This window comes from Denticeps clupeoides, chromosome 19 (assembly GCF_900700375.1).
Source record: "Denticeps clupeoides chromosome 19, fDenClu1.1, whole genome shotgun sequence".
Taxonomy (NCBI): domain Eukaryota; kingdom Metazoa; phylum Chordata; class Actinopteri; order Clupeiformes; family Denticipitidae; genus Denticeps; species Denticeps clupeoides.
In genome coordinates, this window is record NC_041725.1 from 6,270,726 (window position 1) to 6,298,006 (window position 27,281).

At 44.4% G+C, this 27,281-nt stretch overlaps 1 protein-coding gene across 1 annotated transcript; it reads right to left on the reverse strand.

Moving 5' to 3' along the window:
* axl (AXL receptor tyrosine kinase) lies at positions 1 to 27,117 on the reverse strand. Its single transcript, XM_028962989.1, has 20 exons — positions 26,630 to 27,117; positions 23,974 to 24,181; positions 22,608 to 22,708; positions 22,298 to 22,480; positions 18,208 to 18,288; positions 18,015 to 18,130; positions 15,433 to 15,628; positions 9,480 to 9,619; positions 9,109 to 9,253; positions 8,959 to 8,976; positions 8,045 to 8,174; positions 7,326 to 7,417; positions 5,608 to 5,703; positions 5,408 to 5,485; positions 5,098 to 5,190; positions 4,587 to 4,708; positions 3,497 to 3,606; positions 3,213 to 3,372; positions 2,902 to 3,038; positions 1 to 2,650 (listed from the first exon to the last, which is right to left on the reverse strand). Exons 1-20 carry the CDS (start codon positions 26,712 to 26,714, stop codon positions 2,197 to 2,199), a joined length of 2,745 nt encoding a protein of 914 aa, XP_028818822.1. The 5' UTR covers positions 26,715 to 27,117; the 3' UTR covers positions 1 to 2,196.
* Positions 27,118 to 27,281: the final 164 nt, after the last annotated feature.

Genomic DNA, 27,281 nt, shown 5'->3' on the forward strand with positions numbered 1-27,281 from the left:
ACTTATTTCAATTAATTTTAAGACACAACGTCAATGGAAAAATACTGTTTTTTTAAAGGCACTTGTACGATTCTACACGTCATAAACTTATTAGAAAAGAAAACCTGCTGTCATGAATCACAGTCTGAGAATATTTTTGATGAAAATCTTTCTGTTCCTGCAGGCCACACTGAAAAGAAAAAACACTGGTTAAACTTAAAACCTAAAAACTGAATTAATCTGTCACACCTAATATTTTAGCATTGACATAACGTGAATTAACATAATGACATAATGCGAATGTAAATTTCCCACTTGTGGGACTAATAAAGTATCATCTCTCTCTATCTCAAATGTGCTGTAACCTGTTTATTTACATTATGTCAATGCTAAAACATTAGGTGTGACAGGTTAAGTAAATTTTTTGGTTTGATTTTTCAGGGCATCTATTCATTGTTTTTACACATTTTACAGCAATGAAAGCCTAACTATTAGATGGTCAGATAGGAATGCTTATGGTTAGAATAAAAAAATGAACAGTAGGTCTACATGCATGTCCTGAGGCATAACATTATGCTATCATTGCGAAGCACAGGATTTTAAATGTTGTAATGACCTTTTTGACTGTTGAATCTGCAGTGAATGTGAATGAGTATCATAAAATTCATTCAACTAAACGTACCTGGTGTTACAAAAAAATATATAAAAATAGTCACACCCTATGTGCCTGAGCAGAAGAAATTCAAGGCTTGTAAAAGTTTTTCTGATTGTGTAGCATTGGGTACAATTGGAACTCTCCAGAGCACACAATGTAGCAAATAAATGGTCTAAAGAAGAAGTTCAAAACCGTAATTTCACACAAATGCCTTAATTGGATTAAAGCACCATCTGCATTTATTTTATTTACTGTATGTGTTTGATTTACTAGTAATTCCGCTGATTAATTTACTGAAGATATCGTGATGAATTTCATTATTTTAAGATAGTTGTTCATTCCAAGTTCATAATATTTTTTTAAATCATTTGCTTTTTTGTGCAAATTTCCATCAGGAGTCATTGGCGGTTGTAAAGAAAACTATAATTTCATGGTACATGAAATGAAAACTATATTTCATGGTACTTGAAAAAATAAAACTATTAAGAAAACATAAATGAATATTAGTGCAAGGAGTTTATACACACAAACAAATCTACACACAAATGTAACACTGTGCTTTGAAACAGGGCTGTGTTAGCGAAACAAGGACCTTGACCCGCCCTGGACGACTTCTTCATACACCCTGGTTCTGCCCGCCACCTCTGCTGTGATCAGCACTCAGGGTTCTGTGACTGAGCAGAATTAAGGTCTGAACGAACACTTGGGCTCGGTCCTTGAAAAAGGCTGAACACTGCAGGTCATCTGAGCTTTTCAGCAAGGCCATTCTGGAAAAAAAAAAGTCCCCCTCGCCCACCTCAGTTGATTCGTATTCCCTTTTGGGGCCTTCCTTATCCATCGGGAATTGGCTTTCTGTGCTCCTGGAGGGCTTTGATCGGGTGAACCTAGTTCCATAGATCAAACAAGTGCTTCTTGTTGTTCCTGTGGTAAGCTGGTGACCGCTGGGCAGGCTTCAACCAAACATTCACAGGCAACAGCGCTTCACATATTTACCTGATCATCTGCCATTATTGCAACAAAGTTAACTGTCCAAGCGACATTTTGTCACATTCAGCTGAAAATGTGGCTCCAGTCAACCCAATTCAACCAGAGAGATATGAATGGAGATATGAACTACAGTTCTAGTCATTGGTAGGCGCCCCGAGAAAATGCTTCATGTGATGGAGAAGGGTTTGGACTGGCCAGCTGTTGTTTGTGCAAACGGATAACTGGCCGGTTTGTGCTTATATGAGGGGTTTCCGGTGCACCATTTTCTGCTGGGTCATACCAAACGCCTGGAGGGAAGGCTTTTCCAGGTCATAGGGACGTCTGAAGCCAGCAATGAACTTGACAATAATAATCTAAATGGAGGACAAGTTAATTTTCCTTTTGAAGAACACATTCTGAAGGCCCCTGACAGAATCGAAATTCATGTGGAAAAGTGTCGGAAGCATTTTCAAATGTGCAAAGGTGTTTTGTAGGTAGAAATGTGCTCATGGTCAATAGCACCCACTTTCCATTAGAGGGCAGACAGTGCCGTAATGTCAATGTACCGGCTGAGGCAGCCAGTCTTAGCATGAATTTCACTGCCAAGGAACCCTCCGTGATAAAGTCGCGTCCCTGTCCTCAAGGTCCTGTATGGGCACAGGGGTGGAGCGGGCAGATGGCTGCAGAACCAGCGTGGATGTGGAGGAGGAGATGGGAAGGTGGAGCGACTCCAGCGAATCTGCACCCAGAAGCCTCTGGCTCTCGTGCTGTGGACAGAGCACATAGCGGTTTGGTTGGTGCACCTCCACCGTGGTCACGGAGTCCTTCAAGCCAGCCAGCGCAGGGGTCGCCCCCATGACCCCGAGCAAATCCCGTCCGCCCACCGCCCCAAGCTCTGATGTGGACTCCTCCATGTTGACATACAGGATCTCGTCTGGCTCCTGGGGATCCGGCAGCTCATCGAGAGCTTTCTCCAGCTCACAGCGCAGTGTCTCAAAGCTTGGACGGTCCTTCGGGCTCAGAAGCCAGCAGGAGAACATGAGAAAGTATCTAATAGTAAAAGAAATACACATTTACTTTTCGGTTTTTACTAATTGCAGGTTCACAAATGCCCCCGAACATGTGATGGAGGACAGTAAGATCAGTCATCTTGTGCTGTTACAGCTTAAATAACAGTTGTATGAAATACTACACACTAAATTCACAACTACACCACCTGGCCCTAATCTAATTGAATCTAAGATACTGTGATTTCTGCCAGATGCTGTTAGATATTTGTAGGCATTTCCATAGTCACTCACATGCTGTCCAGGCAATCTGGGGGCTGTTTGAGGCGGTTGCCCTGTCTCAGGTAGTCATAAATCTCACTGTTTTCCACTCCTGGGTATGGTGTCTGACCACGGGTTGCGATCTCCCACATGGTCACCCCAAATGACCACTGAGAAAAGAAAAAAGCTAATTACTAGGACACAGAACATATTTGCATATGTGTGAATAAGAGTGAATTGTTGAATATAGAGAGCAAAAATAACATCACATATGCATCAAAATGAATGATCATTTGGTGAATATTTAAACAGCTAGAAAGAAAGAGAATCTTATTAAGGCATACCACATCACTCTTGGTGGTGTAGACTCTGTCGGCCAGGCTCTCAATGGCAATCCATTTGACAGGCATCTTGGAGATCCGGCCCTGCCTGTAGTAATCACCATTATAGATCTTCTTGGACAAGCCGAAATCAGCCACACATACATTCATGTTTTCATTGAGCCTGCAGGCAGGAGGGGAAAATGAGATTCATGTTTTAATGGTATTATACAATTAATTTAAAGAACACATTTCATTTATATTTAAAACTAAAATGAACATAAAATGACAGGTCGGTCTGTGCATACATGCAGTTACGAGCCGCCAGGTCTCTGTGAATGAAATTTTTGCTGCTCAGGTACTCCATGCCCCGGGCGATGTCCGTCATAAACTTCACTAGCATTTGGGATGGAAGGTACTGGAAGAGAAAAAAAGTGGCATTATTCATTGGGCTGTTCTGTGATTGTCCACCAGGGGACACCCAAGTACAAAAGTGCAAAGGAAGCTAAAATTAGGCTAATGAAGGGAAAAAAATACAGATTTCTCCACTTCCTGAATGACGTTAACAAAAAATTCCATACATTAAGCAAGTTTAATGCTTGAGTGGTGTACATGTTTTTGTAAGTTCCGTGGGTGGCATGAGGATGTAGTTATTGAAAATGTGCTGTTATATGTCCTTCAAAGAAAATGAGACAATGTCAAGGAATCTCAGATTTACTGCATTGTAATAATTGGCTTCAATATTCTTTGGGTACTTTGACATTTTTAAATGGGTACAACAGACCTGAACACCATACAAGGATTAAATTACAACAGAGAGAAGCTAATTTGTGTGTCTCACCCCCTATTGAACAGTTTATTTAAATAAACCAGGACAGAGGCGATAGATGATGATGATGTAGTTTGGACTGTTGGAATGAGAATTGGCACTGGATTGGTAATAATGGGTGGAGAAAAGTGATTTGTGTGAGAGTGTGTGTGCGTGTGCGTGTGTGTGTGTGTGTGCGTGTGTGTGTTACAGTTCGGTGCATTGTGACCGTTGGTTTCTGAGGTTAAGTAATGAGGTTAAGCATGGTACAGTTTGCTGCATTGTGACATTTGGTTACTGAGCTTGTGTAGTGATGTTAAACATGGTACAGTTTGCTGCATTGTGACCTTTGGTTACTGAGCTTGTGTAGTCAGGTTAAGCATTGTATATTATTAAATAATGATAATAATAATCCAATACTGCGCTATGAGTGATACATACTGAGTTTAAGAAAAAAGTAGATACTTAATGGTAAGGTTAGGTTTAGGTTCATAAGAATTAATTATTGATGATACATGTGTACACCATACAGACTTAACAAATCTTCTAATTTCCTATGGGCATGTGCATATATGAAGCTCAACACTGACCACAGGGCTGTCGCCAAGTCGAGAGTAGAGTAGATAGCTGTGCAGGTCTCCATGTTTCATGTAGGGCAGAATAACCACAGGGGAAGGATAGCCCTCACTCTCCACGGTCTGCAAACACACACCTGGTGGCACACAGGTACACATACATTCAAATCAGTTCACCCAGGGTGAACGAGTGACGACGAGAGCAGAGCATAGAGGGCCAAACTGGACGGCCTCCTCGCATGTTACTGGCTGCACAACCAACATGTGTCAGCAGCTGCATCAAATCGAGGAAGACATCTGCTGCGTCTATGGTTTTTGGCAGTGGGCTTTTGCAACTGATGTTTCTGTATAAAGGCAACATGACCTCATTGATATTAATCAACATTTCACTTGAAAACAAGATGTTTGGTGGGAACACCAATGATAATCCCACACAAAGGCACTGAGATCATTTTTTTGAAGTATAGCTTTTCTGTTCTCAGGAAGAAATCTCCAAGCGCCGGCTTGCCTGGAAAGAAATTCTCACCTAAGAGTCGCATGACGTTCTGGTGGTCAAAGTCCTTCATGCAAGCAGCTTCCCGCAAGAAATCTTCCATCTCAGTCCGGGTGCAAATAGCAACTGTAGACAACAGGGAAAATGGACAGAAAGATCAGTGGTGATGCGAGACATGCATTCATGAGTGAGAGAGCAAGTCAGTTTGATTTATTTTAAGCTTAATTGGTCAAATGTTGCCATACCCAGGGCTCTATACTAAAGTGCATGGGTACTTTAACTCAAAGATGTTTACGGTATAATGAATACTGAGACATAGTAACAGAATTGATCCGGTACTCACTTTTCATCGTTTTAACAGCCACCTTCAGCACTGAATCTTCCTGAGACAACAGACCTTCCATCACTGAGCCAAACTCACCTGTGCATATGAAAGCACACACACACGCACACACACACTGATATATTTCTGTATCTATAAGCACTCACATGCAAGAGGATATGAAAGGCCACATCTTTAAAAACCTCACAACACACACTCACCCTCTCCCAAGGTCTTTCCCAGGGTTAGTTTATGCCTGTCCACCATGACATCTTGGAGCTTCTGTTTCAGTTCGTCACTGATGCCCAGGCTGTTCACTGCAGAAACCAATGAAAGCAAGTCAGGCAAACTCTTTTCTCATGTCAATATACAATATAAAAAATAAAACACACAAAGTCATTACACTTAAATTTACGTAAACGTAAAATAGCTGATCAATAATCAACACCCCTACAATGTCTTTATCTGTAGAGACTCAGACTATACTTATAAACCATTTCCATTTTTATATCATGATACTGTCTTCATATTATTATGTTTGCATGTGCAGTTGAGACCTCAGTCTGACCTTAGATTGAATCCTCGGAGGAGTCGCTCACCACTGAAGAGCATTTCAAAGACCCCACTTTTATTTCACTCCTAATGTATTATTTTTCACACTCTCTCTCCTTCCATCCACCCACCCTGAATCTAGGTCCAATAACAAGTGACATCATATTTTGGCTCTAGGAGTTTTTGGACTAAGAACAATTTAGGAGTTCATGGGGTCGAGCTGCGCCCTTTTATCTCCATGATGTCAGCCCTGCTCATGGATAACATTTAACAACACTGCAGGGAAACACATAAATGTCTTTAAAAAGGTAAATGTAATTTGCAATCAATCATTAATTCACAGATTTGTATTTAAAAGTTGAAACCCCTACTTCAGAATAGTAGGGGTTTCAACTTTTAAAAAGATACTGGTTGTTTGATCAACTAAAAAGATTAAAATGCTAGTGTGATTTTGATATTTGGAATTTAAAAGGTGCTAATTGATCATCTGACCATTGGGCTGTCAGCTGTAATACCACACCACTGTGACAACGTTTCTAGTGCTCTACCAGGGGCTGTACTCTTGATTATCGTCATTCAGAAACTCCCATCAGCACCCCTCATCGATCCTTGTAATGGTAGCAGACTGAAAGTGCAGGTTCACACGGGAAGGGGGTGTTTGCTGTCTGGGGATCAAAGGCTTCAGGGTGTCTTCATCTGGTCTCAGCAGTCAAAATAATGTGCAGCAACTATACTGTATATAACACTGATCATAAATCCTCTAAACTCTACATGAAAGTTCATTAGCAGCTGTTTTCAGTATATCATCCCACATTTGATTTAAGAATTCTTTTCATTTGTCAGGACTGTTATTGATGCCTGCTGCTGCTGCTGATGTATTTGCCTCCACTTACACACTTCTCTAAAGTGTTTCTTGGGGAAATTGCTGTTGTGGATGGGCTGAGTGTATGTGTGTATGGAAGTATCTGCATCTCCTGAAATAGAGCAGACGCAGTGGGCCCAGTTACATGGAAAGTGGTTTTCTATTAATAATTAGACAAATAGCCCCAAGATACTCATGTAAACACCACAGCTCAGTTATTTTAATCAAGCTAGTTGCAATTACAGCTGTCCTTCAAGGATCAGGTTTTGAATAATTATGCAACGACTCGACTTAATCAGAATCTGTTTGATTCATTAAAAGTAAGAAAGATGCTTAAACAGATTCCTTGTAATTTTCAAATTCAGTAACTATATGTTTATGTTTGTGTATTATAAGAGTTAAGTTACCTTTAAAGTAAGGCTTAAAAAAAACCCTGGTTGGATATGACATGTTATAGCATGCTCTGCCTCTGGGTCTCATAGATCCCGATTCAGTTAAAGTGTGTTTGGTTGTCTGGAAACTCACATGTGGCTTCATTGGTCCGGCGGCTGTATGTCCGGCGAGCTCGATACCGGACCACTAGTTCCCCGCTCTCCATCATGGGCTCAAAGGCCTCACTGTAAGTACCAAAAATATGAGTGCCTAAGAGCTGCCTTCTCAGAATTATGGAGTTTATCGCAGTTCCAAAGTTCCAAAGAGCTGCATTTATTTATGCTGACCTTAATCATATAGTTATTAATAATGACTGTAACATTTAAAGTGTAGTGATTGTCACATGTGACACACAGCACAGCGTGCACACAGTGAAATTTGTCCTCTGCATTTAACCCATCACCCTGAGTGGGCAGTGGGCAGCCATGACAGGCGCCCGGGGAGCAGTGTGTGGGGATGGTGCTTTGCTCAGTGGCACCTCAGTGGCACCTTGGCGGATCGGGATTTGAACCAGCGACCTTCTGATTACGGGGCCGCTTCCTTAACCGCCAGGCCACCACTGCCCCTTATTATAGTATATTTTGTATATTTTCCACAACTATTCTTTACTGCTCTCATTATAGTTATGATCGTTGTTTCCAAGTTTCACAGTCCTGCTTTCCTTGAGTCAACATGTCTTCCTGAATCATAGACAATGCTCAGTAAAGTAAACTATGTCTATAAGGCACACCATGGCATCTTTGTGTATGTATATTAATCTTGGAGATTGCTGCTCTGCTACTGATATCCTTTGTGCATAGTGTGGTACGCACCCAAAGCGAGTCTCCTTCCGTCGAAGTCTGGCTACATAAATAGCCATCAGAACTGCCAGTGCCACGGCAACTGCGATTGCCATAACCACGTACCACCAGTGCCAGGAGAAAGCCAGAGGGGAGCTGTCTTCTGGGAGAAAGTCGAATAAAAAGCGAAAGTGAAGTGATTGTCATTATGAAACACAGCACAGCACACGGTGACACAGTGAAATGTTTCCTCTGATTTTAACCATCATCCTTAGTGAGCAGTGGGCAGCCATGAAAAGCACCCGGGGAGCAGTGTGTGTGGACGGTGCTTTGCTCAGTGGCACCTTAGCGACCTTCTGACCTTAGCGACCTAGCAGGCCGCTTCCTTACCTGCTAGGTCACCACTGTTAGACAGACTGGCAGTGTTTGAGCATTTCTGCATACATGTCTCTTTGTCATCAGAGGACATACATATACACATGCTCACGGCACCCATCATTGACCACTGTCCTGGGTACGCTTCATGCCTCGCCACTTCTGTTCATCCTTCCTTGCCTATTTCTCTTTCTTTCCCTTTCTCTCCAGTGTCTGCCAGGCTCCTTCAGAGCTGCATTAGACTAAGCAAACAGAGATGAGACACTGTTGCTGGGTATAAATATTTATGACACCCTCCCCCCTTTCCCTTCATGGTGCTCTTCTGTTTTCTCTGTCCATCACTTCCTTTTTTCTGAGACAGTAATGGAGAAACATCACTCGCTCAGAGGAGAACGTCTGCGGGCACTGACAGAGCATGAGATCATGCACTGTGTGTGTGTGTTTGTGTGGAACACAATCATTTTCTTTTTTCCTCCCATCTTTGCCCATCTTGTACATTCATAATTGTGTGGGTAGACCTCTGAGTGTGTGTATGTGTGTGTGTGTATGTGTGTAAATGTACCACCACTTACTTTTCAGCCCTTCCATTTCTGTAGAAAAAATGAGACAATTATTAAAAGTCAGGAAACAAAATTCCATTTGCCAATTCTGTACTTTTGGTTCAAACACTTATTCATGAAACAGTCTCCACAAACAGAGGCTTTCAGTTTCTCTCCACTTGCCTGGTTTTGTGAGGATTAACGTTTGCATGGCAGTCCAAGGTCCCTGTCCTGCCCCAGTGTAGGCGCACAGCCTGAAGGACACGTTGGAGAGGGGCATGGATAGATTGATGGACAGCTCCGTGTCCAGACCCTTGTCCACCACAACCTGGGAAGAGGCATTAAATTGGTAAATGGTGGGTCAAACTGTGGCCCAGAGACTGTGGACACTACAGGAAATGAGTCAGAACCAGGAGAGGAGAGAGTGAGTCAGAACTACGCCTGAGATCCAAACACTACCTACACCCATGTGTGTGAGAGAGAGATGTAGGCAAAGAAAGGTGTGTGTGTGTGTGTGTGTGTGCGTGTTCATGTGTGTGTGCGGATAGTGTTACCTGCTCCATGTTAGGGGTGCTGTACTCGATCATGTACCCCAGCAGGTCTCCGTTTATTCGGCCTTCAGGCTCCGCCCAGCTGAGAAGGACCTCTGTGCCATTCAGCATCACGGTTATGTTCACAGGGAAGTTGTCTGGTACTGTAACGTACAACACCAAACACATCAATACATGGACACACTCATACACTCAGGTGGTTGTCTATACGATAACCAATCTACACTTATACACGCAAAACCCACCAAAACACCAATACAACATCAATACAATACCAATACAACATCTGTATTGTAAATTATACTTTGTACCTTTTCCCCCTCACACACATTGATGTGGAATATGGCCCACAGTAACACGAACCACCTGCCAATTAGATCACTCTGGTAGAACAGCATATTCCATGCATGAATTATGACAATTCTTCATCGCCCTTTTTTTGATGCAATTGGCCATTGCCCTAGCAATTGGCGGAGCAAGAAGCCCATAACAGACCATAATATCCTACATTTGGGAAGTGCCCTGTCTGGCACAGTACAGTAGAAGGAGACATATGAGTCCATTTAGACTCTTGGACTCACTCGGAATTATGATGCATACAGTGATATATGAAGTGCATGAAAAAAGTATATACAACGTACTTTTTTTATGGATATGATCTCATGATAGGAGTCATGTGATATATAGGACTGTCGTCAATAGTTTCCAGATGTGAAAAAAAATCAGGCAGCAGGTCAGAACGCTGTAGCTGTTTTGACCGCGTTCAGGCTGCATGGTGTGGATGCGCAGCACAGCTGTTTGGATGCGGCGGCGGGGAATGCGGAGAATGCGGTGTTATATTATTTCGTTTTTAGAGCAGCAGGACACACACTGAGCCCCTTCTACTTCGGCACCTCTTTCTTTTTCTTCTATCCTCAGCTCCACAGAGCAATAAAAAGCGGAGAGACCCAGCAGAGGGGAGAAATTTCGGCTGAACAGCAGGCCGGAGAGTGAGATTCAGGCTTTCAGTAGAAGAGCACTGAGACCTTTTTTTTTTTTTTTTTTTCTTGTTTCCTTACACACGCACGTCAATGGGCACACGCCCTCTGCGACTGTGGGAGATGGAGCATGGCGTAGCTCGCTGATGATGTTATCAGGAAGTACTCCAGGATGATTGTTTCCACATGTGGCCGGAGCTGAGCTCAGCCAGCAAAGCACCAAAGCGCTCGTCCACTCGCTCCCTCCGCCGTTCACCAGTCCTTCCCCGCCGCTTTCACTCGGAGACTAATATTTAAGCCCGTCGTGTGGGTGGCAGAGGAGCGTCGGGCAGCTGGGCAGAGAGACAAAATGCAAACGAGAACAAGAAAGAAAGAAAGAAAGAATGGATGGCGCGCCGTGTTTTTTTTTCCCGACTTTTATGGCGGTGGAAAGCGGCCTGGAATGTGGGCATCCCAGTGTGCCATTTACCCCCGGCCCACAGAGGGCAGCAAGGGCCAGTGAGCACACAGAGTTGAGCGGGTCCACTTGGGTAAAAAAAGGGCCGCCCCCACAGGGAGGCCGGCCCACTCCTCCTCACCGAACGACTGACCTCTTCTAGCCGTTTATTTCCTCTGATCACTGCATTAAAAAACTCGACGTTATTTATCTTTAGATCACAATGACAGGAGGACATAAATCTTTGTAATGAATCCGAACATTAATGTAATAAGACAATGGAGGAAGTACATTTGATATCCAGTGGACAATTGTGGCTTATTAATTAATTAATTAGGTTGTTTTTACTAAACTAGTGGAACCATTATGTAAATTATGGCACTAGGTTATGGGGTCCACTACATTTGTAGGGACTAAAACGGCACTTGCCAAAAAAGGCGTGGCATTTCGGTCCAGAAATAAGAATCAGACGGGGACAGGAGACGGGCACGTGCCGCTGCACATCTGTCGCCCTTCAGTTTTTAAAGGCGTGGGGGGGTTCACGCCGCCGAGCCTCACGCAATTAGCAGCGATTCATGCCGCTCCCCACTTGTGGCTGAAGGCGCAGTAAACGGCGCCGACCGTGACGCGGGCGCCGCACATCTGTATCAGCGCCGCAGGAGAACAACGGAGGCGCCAGAGCTTAATGCCGGCATAAGAACAGAGATTATGTTGCATAAGGGCTGCAAATGGCGACTCGGAAATCATATTAAAAGACGATCCTTATTGGGGACATTTTTTCTGTCCTTTTTTTTTTTTTTTTTTTTAAATGTAAGGCCAAACAGAATCGCTTCTTTTTTCTTTCTTTTTTCTCATCACTACTCCTTTCTGCATTTTCCCCCTTTTTTCATGTTTTTCTCTCGCATCCCAGGGGTAAAAGGGCTCTGGGAAACTACCAAAGTCTCTGTTTTTCTATAGCCCCCCTTCCTCCTCTTTACCCTGCTCTCTCCATCTTTTTTTTTTTTTTTTTTTTTGCTCCCATCATTTTAGCCCTCTTTCCTTCCCGCACTTTCCCACAGTGACCGTTAATATTTCATCCCTCAGATTATTTTGAGGGGGAAAAAAATTAAATCTCAGGTCATCTGAGGTCAAAAGTGGGAGGGATCAATGAGGGCAGAGGAGGCAGCTGCATGAAAGAAGGGAACAGGAGGAAAGACGGGAGTCCCGGTTTGTACGGAAAAGCAGGAAATGCATTCCGAAATGGGACTAGGGGGATTTGGGGGCTGTTTGGTGAAACGGGAGGGAAGGCTGACGGCAGAGACTGGGGGAAGAAGAGAAACAGGGATGCTGCAGGGAGAGGGGAGGGCGGTATGGAAATGGCCAGGAAATGAACTACCAAACTGCAGCGGGACACAAACTCTCACTTTCATATGCGCACACACACACACACACACACACACACACACACACACAAAGAAAAGTGCTCTCTCTCTCACTCTCTCTCACATACACATGCAAACACATGGTGACTCTGCACAGAGAACAACAAAACATGCTGTGCATTACATTAAACTCCAGATTGTAGGAGTGGGAAAATCAGACACACACACACACACACACACACACACACACACACTCTAGAAGGAAATTATAGTTAATCCTGCCCCCACCCCATTTCTCCCACCACCTTTATTTTCTCCATCTCTACTTATTCCATCATCCCATTGCCTCATTCCACACGAATGTCAAGAGAAGCCAACGCCATCCTCCTCCTGCTCCTACGTGATGCAACTGAAGAAGACAGGGGCCATTATATTAAATAAAATCCACGTATTTCTTTTGCCTGCGTCACAAGAACAAATCCCATGGCCTGTCCCGAACACTACATCAACCTCTCTTAACACACTCTTAGCATCTATTCTTCTCATTTTTACCTCCGCTCTCTGCTTGTCCTGATTTTCGTTTATCATGTTGGGCTTTTTTAATGTGAAAGATTTGTAATGCCGCATTTCTGTTACAATCTGACCAAGGAAACACACCATCTGGACCAGTTTCTCCTCGTCTCCGTCCACACAGCCCTCTTTTCTCTTTTTTGAACATGTCAGGGATTAATGCACCTCTGTTTCCACTAATGTTTCTCTGCACCGGTCCAGACAGTGCATGAGCTGGCATGGAAAAACCAGCCGTCTGCGCAGACACGCAAACACTGAGCAGCGGGGCCGCCACCGCCAACCCCGTACAGTGCCAAATAGTCCCGGAACGTTAAAGGAGCAAACTGCCTCCCATCCGTCTCTCTCTCTCTCTCTCTCTCTCTCTCTCGCGCTTTTTTCCTTCCCAACATGCCCTCCGGTAGTTTATATTAGAAAACTAACGGACCTCCTGTACCTACAGTATAGTATAAACAGGCTTGGTTTAGACAGGGGACAGGAATGGCAGTGTGCGGTACACAGTGCCTGAGCTTCCTCTCCACCACACAAGGACCACAACGTGGCTTAACCCCCCCATCCCCATCCCCAGAGCAGTGGAGATTTGCTGCCGGCTAAAGAAACGGCAACATTTATTCACAGAGGTCTTCAGATAACAGCATGGGCATGAATTAAGGGGACCGGGACAACAATTTATCAATAGCAGGAAGTAAACTTATTCAACTAAATATCTGTATCAGTGTTTAATTAAACACTGCGATACAGAGAGCTGGTCATAAGGCTTTTCTCTTCGAATTCTGGTTAAAAAGTAAAAAAAAAAAAAAAGATTTTACTACACAAATCGTGTGTGTCTGTGTATATATATATATATATATGATACATACTCTTTGGGAGCATTTTTTTATAAAAACCCCAGTTTTAGCTGGTTAAATATCTTCCATAGGTTGAGCATCATCGTACTGAAACCTTATCTAATGATACATAATATCTACCCAGGCCCTCTGAAACTGAAATATTGTCCACGTGTCTTTTCTTTTGCCTGCATGCTTCAGGAATGCTGCAGTTGTTCACACACCTCATTAAACCAGGGCATCACATTAAATCACTTTGCCTGGGCAGGGCTTCAAAATGTGTGTTTAACTAATCCATAACCACAATCTGTAGCCCAAACAGAGTGTGACCTCTGACCTGCTGGGAGAGTGAATGTGTAGTTCAGTGCTTATCAGTGACAATGACCAGGCGTGAACTTTTCTGTAGGTCCTGTTGACACTCATCAACGCTCTCAGCAATGGTGCCGGGTGTTGAAACCGTGTTGGCTGCTTAAGTGTACATTTACTCAAGAGAGTAAATTCCCCACTGTGTTTCACACTGAATTTCTGCTGATATTAGACCAATAAAAGGCACTTTTCTGGTCTGTTAGCTGCACCTTACGCAACTCAGCCTAACTAACAGAATGTTCGAAAAGTTTGAGGGGTTTGTTGAAGAAGAAACACAGAGGTAAAAGGCCAACATTACATTCTACTGGAATATAATGCCCTTAAACCACTATAGTTGATACCAAATACAGATGCAAAAATGGATGCTGAGGAGGAGAAATGGAGGCTAGCCTATGGCGATTAGATTTTAAAACCCACTCATTTCCTTTCCCTCTTAGTCTAGACCTAATGAAAAAAGCAGTACATTTTAAGCTTTTAAAAAGCTGAACTTGTAGGGTCCGGTGGGATTTTTAGGCCTGATTACAGATCTAACGCTGAAGAGATTTGCTGCTGCTGCTCCAGGGCCAAACACTGCAGTCCGGAACACAGCATATTCCACATAACAGTTTTTACAGTTTTTACTCCATTTTCCTTCAACGTTAAAAGCCACTACCCACCCCGTACAACAGCGCTGCTCTCTTAGAGCACTCCACACATTTTACAAGTCATATGTTTGACATCACAATGATAGCCCATTAGTTAAATTTGTAGTTAAAAATACAACAAATACAAATTTGTATCAGCATCTAAATGGCCCATTTATATCCAGCATGTACTCCTATGTACTTCTTTCTTAAAATGTACCTGTCTTTGAGAAATGTATTTTATACATTTCTGATTTATTTATTATTTACTTTTATGATGCTGCAGAAAATAACACCAAAAAAACTAAGATTTAGTAATAAGTGATTTGAATATTATATAATATGAATATTATGGAAAGCAAGTGCCATTTATCATATAACAATATTGATCTCAGCAAGCGCAATATCAAATTTTTTCCCAAATCGTGCAGCCCTAATAAGGACTAAACTCTAAATATTAATCTGTAGAAAAAAACTCACGCATTACTCAACCATGGCACGGTCCTTACTTCTGAATTTTTCAGAAGTAGAAACTTGACACTGGCTTGTGTTTTCAAGGAACGGGGGTAAAAGAGCAATATATTGCAAAACATATCGGAAAAGTAGAGAAATGTTTGTTTAAAAGTGTGGTTACTAATCTGTTTCCTCTAATGTTGCATGATGTTTCTGATGACCATGTTCTTGTGCAGGGAGGGAGGTTACATTTTTTACATGGAGATGATTGCTAAATCGGACATGTAGTGGTCCAGGCCAATTTAATTCAGCAGACAAATTAAAACAGCAAAAACAGGCTCCTCACCTCCTTCCTTGGTCGCGAGCACTACCCACGGCGCCCAGTCCGAGACGCCCTGACTGCTGCGGCAGGCCACCCTGAATTCGTACTCGGTGAAAGGCTCCAGGCCGGAGATCAGGTGTGAGGCCGGTGGGATGTTCACATTTTGGTTGTGGATCAGGTGACTGGGGCTCAAACTGGGGTCCAGATCTGTGGCGCGGGCCTGAGGTTCAGAGAACAGGGAAAAGAGAGCCTTAATGTGTCACAATGAGAAAGAGGCTGTGAGCATTGGATGCAACTCTGTTTCATTTATGAACTCCTGCATAAAATTTTATGTCATTTTTCATCAACTGAGGCTGGGATTTTCACTTCTGTATAAAAGGGAAGCAAACTCTCCCAGTTCTGCTTTCTCCAAAACTTCAGCCTCAACCATCTTCCCCATTGAGTTGACAGATGTGTGTAAGTGTGTTATTCCGTCAGGGTATGTTTGCACTGTGTGTGTATTTGTGACCCCATTACTCCCCTCTGCTTTTTGTCTGTCTATTTTCGCCTGTTGAACCACCCGACCTCCTCTCTTCTGTTTCCATCCGCAGCACGCTGCGTGTTATTATTCAATAAACCCATTAAAAATGGCCCAGCAGGGATCAGCGCAAACAGCTCTCATTAACACTAAGATCACACACACGAAAAAAACAATAAAACACACACACAAAAAAAAGAAAAAATGCTGCCTCGGCAAAGTTGCGGCATAAACAGCGCTAGCGGCCTGATCCAAGCAGGAGAAGCCCCGTCGCTAAGCTCTAAAATAAAAAAAAAAACCACATGAAAGGGCGCAGGCTTTGAAATTGTTCTCTGCTGTTGTACTAGAGTACAGCTGACTACTGCTGAGCAGAGAGACAGAGAGGGGGAGACGGAGCCGGAGAGAGGGACCGTGTCCGCAAAAGGACCTGCCTTCAAAAAAAAAAAAAAAAAATTATTTCGCTGCTTGCATATGTGTCAAAAGCCATTGTTAAAATGCTACGTGAGAGTGGGGTTCTGGGTACTTGCGCTGGGGTGATAAGTGGTCGCATGTGACACGCCACAGCACAGCACCAAGTGCGCAGTGTGAAATGTGGCCTCTGCATTTAACCCATCCCCTGCAGGAGCAGTGGGAGGGTTCGGGATTCGAACCGGCAACCTTCCGATTACGGGTCTGTTTCCTTAACCGCTAGGCCACCCACTGACCCACGAGTCTTACATGGCCCCACCTGACATAAAATGATAAGAATCAAGTTGTTGTCCTCCCCAAGTTAAGTTTATTGCTAAATGTACTATTTATTCGTGTGTGTGACCATCCCCTGACACTCTGTAAAACAAGATTACTGTCCATTATTCAAATTTGTCAGACACGCGAGAAGGCCAAGTTCCTGGAAAATATGTGTTCTTGTTACACCCAGACATTTTTTCAATTAGGAACGGTGTCAACACTGGAATTAAATGAAATTGAATAAACAGAAGAAGAATTTGTGGCTGCGCTCCTCCGGAGGGGACGTGTCACTAATCTGTGTGCCTGGAAGAGGCCACTTGGAATGACACTGGGCTGCAGAGGGCTGCAGGCGAGACAGGGCTCTGTGGTCAGGAGTGTGCGTGGTGCGTGTGTGGGCCGCGCGTGAATGCGCGTTCGTGACGGTGAGTCAGAAGCGGCGTTAATCAATCAGGATGCGACCCTGTGGAGGGCAGCGCTGGGGAATGTTCCGGAGAGTCTCCGTGTGAGGAGTCATGAGTGAGTCAGCGATTCACAATTGTACAAAACAAGACGGCCAGATAATGCCCCTCCGGGCTGAGTCACCCCTCCGACAAATCTCCATAAAAAAAAAAAAAAGTCCTACTGGTTTACGTTTCCTTTCCTTTTTAATTTCCTTTTCTTTTGTGCGTTTGTGGTGTTCTTTGTTTCTTCTGAATATTCCCTCTTTAGCTCCCCACATGTCGAACCTTTAAAACTCAAATCCCCCTGTTCCGTGCCGGTGGGCCCCTTGGCGGCGGTGGAAGGGGGAGACATGGTTCAGGGTGGGGCGGGGTAACGGGGTGCAGCATGGGACCCTTTATTGGAAGCAGACGCTGAGGGGTGGTGCAGGATTTTTTAAGGGTGGGTTGGGGGGGGGTCTCTGTTCAGCATGACGAGTCGTTCTGTAGCTCTTGCCTCCCCCCCTTCGTTCCGACTCATTCTTTCGCTCCACTCTGTTTTTCCATTCACCCTCGGCCATGCCGCTTTCTCTCCGTCTCTCACCTTTCTCTGCTTCTCGGCCCGTTCCTTTCCTCGCTCCCTTCTCTAAGCTCTCTCTGTACCTCTCCTTTCCCGCTTCAGTCCATGTTATTTCTCTGCAGTGCACGGAATCCGACCCGCTGCTGCATACCCAACGTGGGCAAGGCACTGCGTTTGGCTGAACGTGGGTGTGTATGCATTTATTAAGGAAACCGGATACTCCCCCACTCACATCCATACGCCAAAAGCTAACTTGTCACACGCATGTCAAAGGTCAAAGGGCCTGTGGTTATAAAGAAGGGCTATTTCCCGGAGTTGCCATCCCTGTGAGAACTCCATTACATCTTCCGCTGCCTTTCCCACTCACCTGGACTGAGCAGGAGGTTACGGGATATATCCCTCCGAATCCCGGCTCCCAGGACAGGTGGATGCTGGAGTTGGTGGTGTCTACGGCCCGGACATCATGAGGCTGGGATGGGAGCACTTTAACAGGAAAACAAGTGTAAATCTCTGCACACCGTGCCAGATATGCAACATTTCACTTAGTGGGAGACGCCTACCTGTCACAGTGCCAGAGCCCGAAGTGGCCACACCTTTATGGTTGTGAGCTTCACATGAGAAAGTGCTGGTTCTGTTCAGACCTGGACGAAGACAGAACAAGACACAGGTTTGGACAACAGAAACCATTAGCATCATTGTGCCCAAAGTCTCTTTTTTTAAGAAATGAGGTGTACAAGGTTTTGGTAAACAGGATTACAAGTTTCTCAGTGGTCTTCTGACGACTACTGCAGAAAAACCAACAAAATAATCTGTTTTAGTAGAAAAGGAAGTGGTCTTCACTTTGGATGCTGAAGAGTCTGGGGTTAAAAAAATTGCTGAGCAGCATGATTCTACTTCTGCTTTCAGAAGACATCCGCTCAGAAAGAGGACACACACAAAAACATGTATTAAAGGAAAACCCCAAAATGAAGCATCACAAACAAGTGTTGACCAGCATTAGAACAGCTTCATTCATCCTTGTCACAAATGTCTCTGTAACTCAATTAGTTGGATTGACACAATTCCATTCCCTCCCTTGGTGCAATACTGATGGTGTCTGTAAATCCAAAATCTCCCATAGGAGCTTAGTTGGGTTTTCTTTAGAATTCCACACACACAACACCCCATAATGACAAACTTTACTTGAGGTTTTGGCAAATTTATAAAAGTATTCTAGTATTCACAGCCTTTGCTCAATACTTTGTCAATGCACCTTTGGCAGCAATTACAGACTCAAGACTCAATATGATGCCACAAGCTTGGCACACCTCCCCTTTCCACCCATTCCTCTATGCAGCACCTCTCAAGCTCCATCAGGTTTGATGGGAAGCGTTGGTGCACAGCCATCTCTCCAGAGTTGGTCAATCAGTTTCAAGGCTCTGGCTGGGACACTCAAGGACATTCACAGAATTCACATTCACTGGCTGTGTGTTTAGGGTTGTTGTTCAAGAGTGCTCTGGAGCAGGTTTTTATCAGGTCCTACAGCTGAAAAATATCCCCACAGCATGATGCTGCCACCACTATGCTTTACTGTAGGGATGGTATTGACCTGGTGATGAGTGGTGCCTGTTTTCCTTCAAATGTGATCCCCGGCATTCACACCAAAGAGTTCAATCAGACCAGAAAATGTTGGTTCTCATGGGGTGAGTCCTTCAGGTTCCTTTAGGCGGGCTGCCATGTTCCTTTTACTAAGGATGGGTTTCCATCTGGTCACTCTACCATACAGGTCTGATTGCTGCAGAGATGGTTGTTCTTCTAGAATGTTCTCCTCTGTCCACAGAAGACCTCTGGAGCTCTGACCTTTGGGTTCTTGGTCACCTCCCTGACTAAGGCCGATCTCCCCTGATTGTTTAGTTTAGGTGGCCGACCAGCTCTAGGAGGAGTCTTGGTGGTTTTGAACTTCTTCCACTTACGAATGATGGAGGCCACTGTGCTCATTGGAACCTTCAAAGCAGGAGAATTTTTTCTGTAAAGACAATCTTGTCTTGGAGGTTGACAGAAAATTCCTTTGATTCATGCTTGGTTTGTGCTCTGACATGAACTGTGGGACATTATATATACAAGTGTGTGCTGTTCCAAATCAGATCCAAGCAACCGTTTTTTCCACAGGTGGATTTCAATTAAGCTGTAGAAACATCTCAAGGATGATCAGGGGAAACAGGAGGCACCTGAGCTCAATTTTGAGCTTCATGGCAAAAGCTGTGAATACTTGTACATGCAAAAGCTGTGAATACTTTCTGAATGCACTATATATGAAAATCATAGTATACTTAAATCCTATTCATCAGCCACTCAATCATTCTAACGGGTGTTAGTAGCTTAGTAGGTAAGACACTCGCCTATGAAGTGGGGTTCAAACCCCACTTACTGCACACGCACACAGCGACATCAAGAACCGCAGTAACATTCATGAAATGAATTCCTTCATGAATAAAGATCCTAAGAAACTGCTACAAATACATAAACAGACATAAATTTACAGACAAGCTTGTGACAATGACACCATTCATCCACACATTTCTTCATGTACCCCCCCCAATACTCAAGGTCAACCATGTCATTAGGGGATTCCACGCTCCTATTGTGCAGAAGAAGTGCAAAGGGGAACACGGGTCACAAGTTAGAACCAAGAGGTCTGCAGTGTCAATGACCGCAGAGTCCGAAATGACTGCAGTGTCACCACTCTATGTTCTCTTCTTCCTTCCCTAAATCCCTTCATTCTTCCCTCTCCTTCAGTATCACTGTAGGTCAACAATAACACCGCTACCGCAACGCAGTGTACAGAACCAGGTTTGGTTCACAAAGCACCTTCCTCTTGCCTCAGCATCTTCTTTTTTTTTTTTTGTCAACTTCTGAGTTCCTGAATTAAAACACGTAGCCAAAGAGCTGTCCGCAAATACACTACCTCACTGTGCGTTGTGTAACGAGATTCGCCACTTGTTAGTGATTTTTTTTAGTGATTAAGAAACCAGGCCGATCAGAAATCCTCTTTGTCAAATTGTAATTCTGCCTTCACAGGCTGCGTGTTAAAATTCGACAACATGGCTCGACTCTCAGTTTTCCGGGCTGAGGGCGTGGTCCTCACACACACACAGCATTACTGGCATCTCTCCGCAGAAATGGGGAGTGTTTTCAGGAGTCGGATGGGGAGGGCGGTCTGTGCGGTGCAAGTGAAAGGGTGTTTGCAAGTTGGACTGGGTTTGCTCCAGGTCCATATACAGTGTTAGGTGCAGGGGTGGGCGAGTCGGGTGAATTACGCAGGCTGAATGGATGTTTGTGTCGGTCGGCCGGCACCGCGCTTGGGGCAGCTGCTCCATTCCGAGTATGTGAGTGAGCGTTTTAACGGCGCAGCGGTCGCGATGGGATTTTAGCCATCGTGAGTCACCGGCAGACGGTTCCTCTGTTGCTCAGGCTTCAGTTATGAACCTGCTCTCTTAATAAAACACAACCCCCCCACACCCCCCCCCCCCCCCCCCCATTCTTTCTGACACACACATGTTTAGCTTGTTTTCATTATTGTACTCCTCTCCCTCCTTCTGTTACACACTGCCATTTCTTACTCACCCCTCTAAGCTGAAGGTCTGTGCCGCTGGACGAACAACAGAGGAAATATCAGTCAGCCTGGCGTGGCTGGGGTTCAAACCACCTCAACCACCCCTCTGACTCAATCGCTTTCTTTTTTCTCCTTCATCCGTACCCCCCCCCCCCAAGACTTTCTGCTCTGCACTCCCTGTCTCCCTTCTTTTGCTGTCCCTCAATGAACACCAACCACAGGGCTGATGCTCAATGGGTGAGTACTTTCTTGGCACCCGGCCAGTGCAGTTGCTGTGTGCGTGTGTGTGTGTGTGTGTGTGTGTGTGTGTGTGGCACAGAGTCTGTGTCTGTCTCTTTGACCATAACTGTCTCTGAAGGTGGTCTGTAGCGCTGTAGCACTTCTGCTGCTGAACCTTCCCCAAAAGCACATTCATGTAGAGCTGAATCAGAAACAGCACATCTAATACATATGAAGTTCTGACCATTTAAGGCCTTTGAGATCATTTATGTTCTTGGTATTTCCTTTCATCCATTATTATTTTTGAGCCAACATTTCATACTTGTACTTGTACTTTGCATTAATCTAAATATATTGCACAATAATTCAATTATGAACATTCAGTAATACTACACTACAGAGATACTGTAACTTTTCATGTTAGGCTTCCTACAATTGGCATTAAAAACAGTTGCCTAACAGACCTATATAACTACACAACATCTAATATGAACATTATAATTATTGGAAGTAATGCACTGTCAACATTACACTCAAACAAAGCAAGTCATTATATTAATTAGGGCCCTAGTACTACCAGTGTACCACAGTTTGAGAACCAAGACTATAATACATGGTACAGTATACACACATTATAAAACTGACATTCAATGTAATGTAATGCCTAACACGTTTTATGTTGTTTTTGTTAAATTCTGTTACTAAAAAGATACTTTACTACACATTATATAACCTACTTAAAGTAGGAGTCTGTACTGTCTTACAGGCACTTGCTGCCAGGCCTAGAATTAGTTGGAAAATGTTTAAATGTTTGAGTGTTTTGGAGTGATTTTGCATACCTGTGAGGTTAAGCCATGATGGGGACAGGGACACTTGGTCTTCCAGCGTGTTCAATGGTGCACCATCCTGTAGCCAGATTACCCTGACAGGCTCTGGTGGGCCGTGGGCCACACACAGCAGACTCAGGCTCACATTGGCCACCACTGAATGGTGATGGGGCTCTACAGAGAAGTGGGGCAGACCTGAAACAACGAGACAGCAGATTGGCCATGCCAAGGTCAAAACTAGATCAACAAATGCCTTATGAGGGCAGAAGGTAACTAGACTGAACATAAATGTTGTGAAGAGGACAGTTAACAAGAGGCTCACCCTCCAGCTGAATGTGTCCGACCACCGACTCCAAACGCTCATCTCCTCCCAACACGGCACAGCGGTACGGACCCATGTCTGACAGCTGCACCTTCTCAATCCTGCTCAGAGCCAGAGTTACACACAGTGATTAGCAATGATTAACACAGAGCATCTTTACTGAAATACACATGTAGTGGTGGTTGCACAAATCATACCACTCCAATTCAAGCACAGCATTCAAATTTCAACTACAGCTAATTGAAATATTCCAAAATTACATGCTTCATATCATCATGGTGGAAGGTAAAGAAGCTGAGCAAGAACAATTGAGCAAGAATATGTTCCATATCTGGTAAAGTTAAAGGTCCCATGAGATGAATAATTTGTTTTTGCAAAAATGTTAACAATTCTGTGTTTGTCAATATAGGGTGTTGTGTGTACATTAATGAGGAAAAAATACATATAAAAAAGTGATATATAATATATAAAAGAGAGTGAACAATTTAAGGGGGTCTGAGTACTGAGTTCTGAGTGTAGAATTACAGCCACAATAAGATTTCCCCAGAGATTTCTGTGTCTGTAGTTTTAAATGATAATGAGGAGGTGGGAGGTTGTGCAGGGAGGAGAGAGGCGGAACGAGGTGAAGGGTAGGGGTGGGGCCATGGTACCATGCATTTTACAGTGTATAACACTGGCTCATAGATACACAGTAGAAAAGGAAACAGTCTTATTATATTACACATATTTTAGGAAGTCGTGTCAGCGAATTTCCATAAAAAATGTAATTAACGCACTGGTTCTTCAGAGACTCACATGAACTAAAAAAATACATTTGTGCTCATTTTTACATCCAAGCACTAGCTGCTGCAATGCTTCACACGTTTGGAAGCCATGTCAGTTAGTGGAGATAATGTTTTAGGGGAGGGAAATTCTCTGGGCGGACAAAGTATGAGAAAGGGGAGGTAACCTTTCCCCTTATGATGACATAAGGGGACAAATTACAGATCTGACCATCTGAGCTGCAACTCTGAACAGCGAAGCAGAATGGCCAAAGCACTCTCTACACCTATCGCCATTTCTAGCCACTGCAGGACCATAAACAGGCTAGGGGAACTCGTATTAATGTTAAATACTCTCACTAAGTAAATTTTCATGTCATGCAAAAAAAATTAAATATGAAATAAAATATGAAAATATGAAATGAAAATATTAGTAAATTTAAAGTATGAATTTAGGCAGAAGACAAAACTTAGACAAATACACTGGCAGGCATTCAGGCAGACAGACAGAAAAACATGGAAATCAGGACACTGAATCCACTTAAGCCTTGCCTGAAGACTGTAATCAGTTACCACTCAGACATAAATTTATGTCTGAAACCAACCTGAGCTTGCTGGTGATCATCCAGTGAGTTTCATCGATGGGCACCTGCATCTGCAACATTTCTGCACTCTCCAGCAGCTCATCACCTCTAAGCCACTGGACATCTGGAACATCTTCCTGGCTCCCATCCCACCGCAGGAGGCACTGCAGCGTTACAAGCTTACCCAGGGAAGAGGTGATGTTGTCAGGGCTCTGGATGAAGTGGAGGCCTTTCGGGTTTTGGAAATGAGGGAAGGAAGTTAGCAATATCACAAAATGCAGACACGACTCTGAAACAAACGGCTCGGCACTTTATATCAACAGCCCTGTTTAATCAGACACGAGACAGTCAGTACTGATTCAATTGCTGATTTATCGGATCTTGTTGCACTCGGCCCCTGTAGATAAGATTTCTGCAGATTGACTGGAGAAAAAAAAAAGGTCCAGATCACAAATGAGGTATGGCGGCTACCCGTACCCTGAGTAGAGATTAGATTTAAGTCTAAGCCTGAACCACAGATAGAAGTGTTATGTCTCAGCCTCAACAGGAACAAATGAAAATATTCTGTGATGTTGATATTGTAATATTACGGTAGATAAATAACTTATTTGTTGTAGACATAAATATCTGCTCTTGATTCAGACTTGCATAGTTAGGTAAACAAGATTGTGAGGATGATTGATAACGTGGGCGAATGCCACGCCTTACGAGCAGGGCATCATACAAAAAAAAGCAACCAAAGACGAATAATAACTTTATGGTCACTCACACCCTCAAAAACCAGACTGACGTAGCACAGCAAACCCCACAATTTATATATCACACCATTCCAGAATACCGCACATTCCACCGCCGGCATGGCCAGATAACAAGCCGCCCGTCCGAAGGAGAGAGATAAACGGAGCATTAACGTCTGGGCCACTGGACGCGTTTTGGCGGTGAAGCACTGGCTTCTCCCAGGTTCTCTTCCTCAAGCCGTTTTTTTTTTTTTTACGTTTTGCCCTCTAACCTTTCACATCCGACCCCTGACTGAGTCAGTAGGCTCTGTTTAACTATGCCGTCAGCTTAACCAGGACTTTCAGTGCGAGACACGGACAAAACGGCAACATTTACTGCAGAGAGTTCATTTAATAGCTCTTAAAGATACAAAATTAGCAAAGATGGTCTACTGTCCTTAATCCTTCAAAATCCAGATTGCCATTTGTAATAACATGGCAGTTCTAAAACCTGAGCAAAAAAAGGCCCATTTCTAAATATTTCTAAAAATACAGTGCAGAGGTCAAACACATGTGGACATCCATCATAGCGTAACAGACGGTATTAACACGCGAACGTCATTCTTGGAAGACGCTAAAGTAAGGAGCTCCAAGAAACCCCTCTGTGCACTCAAGACATTTTTTACATTTTACAGCATTTATCAGACGCCCTTATCCAGAGCGATTTACTGTCAGTAGTTACAGGGACAGTCCCCCCCTGGAGACACTCAGGGTTAAGTCTCTTACTCAGGGACACGATGGTAGTAAGTGGGATTTGAACATTTACATTTACATTTACAGCATTTATCAGACGCCCTTATCCAGAGCGACTTACAGTCAGTATTTTACAGGGACAGTCCCCCCCTGGAGCAATTTAGGGTTAAGTGTCTTGCTCAGGGACACAATGGTAGTAAGTGGGATTTGAACATTTACATTTACATTTACAGCATTTATCAGACGCCCTTATCCAGAGCGACTTACAGTCAGTATTTTACAGGGACAGTCCCCCCCTGGAGCAATTTAGGGTTAAGTGTCTTGCTCAGGGACACAATGGTAGTAAGCCATTTGAACCCGGGTCTTCTGGTTCACAGGCGAGTGTCTTACCCACTAGGCCACTACCACCCAGACATGTCGAACCCCTGCACCACGCACTTATAAAAAGCGCGCGAAAGCAAGACCCCTGTTGTGATGTAGAATATACGGGACGAATGGAAACGGGAACTGGCTCAAGACGTCAATTTTCGGTTAAATAAAGAGAGGAAGGACGACCACGGCAGAAGAACGTGATTTCATTTCTTCACATTCCTACATCCTTTTCCAGCATGAGCCTCCCACGTCTGACATGACAGCATTAAACCTTTCAGACCCCCCGACCACTCCCGAATCCCCCCGTCATCTTTCTCCCACCCGTCTTTTTCACTGTCGCTCTCTCTGTCCGCCGCCTTTTCATGCCATTCGGGCGCTGGCCTCCACTGTCAAACGCAGACCCCGTCCCCATCCATCACCCCCCCCCTCCCTCATACCCCCATTCCACCCCCGCACCTCCAGCCCCGCTCCGTCCCACCCCGCCACAGACAGGGGTCCGGTGACGGCAGAGCTCTCCCCGGATGACAGGGCCTGGTCAAAGCACGGGACAGTGGACGTGTGAGTGACCAGGAGCACCGTACCTCCAGAGACACACCAGAGGGTGGACACAACAACGAAACTGCCACCTGTCACCATGTCATCCCGGAGAGGAGGAGAACCAGATCCAGATCTACGGACAGGGTCTACCTCCGCTGCCATCTTCCGTCTTCTGGAAGAAGCAGTGCCACAACTGTCCCTGTCCCCCGGGCGCCTACGTCCACCGTCACCAGAGGCCGGGGCTCCATATCCACCTTGCGGCCATGGCTAGCGTGGGGTGGGGAAGAAAGCAGGCTTACCTGCCCAGCTCTCCACCCTCGCAGAGCTCAAGGCCAGCAGCAAGGTGGCCGGCAGCAGGGGACAACCCGGCCCGCTCCTCTTCATCCTTCTCCTCCCGAACACCAGCAGAAACAGACGCGTGGGAGGTTCTCAGAAGAACTCCTCAAAAAAGGAAGGACCAAACCAGGTTCTCTTTAAGTAAAAAAGTAAGAGGAGTTTTAAACCAGCTTAAAAAAAAAAAAACTTTTAGTAGAGATGTCCCAGTTCTCCAAAAAGTTGGTTTCTAGAAAGAAGTTCTGGTCGAGATGGACATGAGAGGGGAAAAAAAAAACTCTTCTCAGCGATAGATGTTTCGGGGGGAAGAAGTAGTTACATCTTCTGTCTTCGACTGAGAACCCTCCGTAAAAAAGAAAAAAAAAAAAAGTTATTTTTATCGCTCGGCGCGTATTTTTAAAACGCGGTAGTTTCCTGCGGCGTCCTTCTCCTCCGGACCTTCTGTCCCATCGGTTGTCCCTCCTTCCTTCCCTCTCTCCGTCCCTCCCTCCCTCCCTACTTCAAACGGGCTGGAATTCCTGGACTCGGCGCTCCCTCCCTCCCTCCCTCCCTCCCTCCGTCCGGAGCTCCGCGTTTCAAACGACAAAATGAAATATTAAAAATGTGACTTCACCCCGT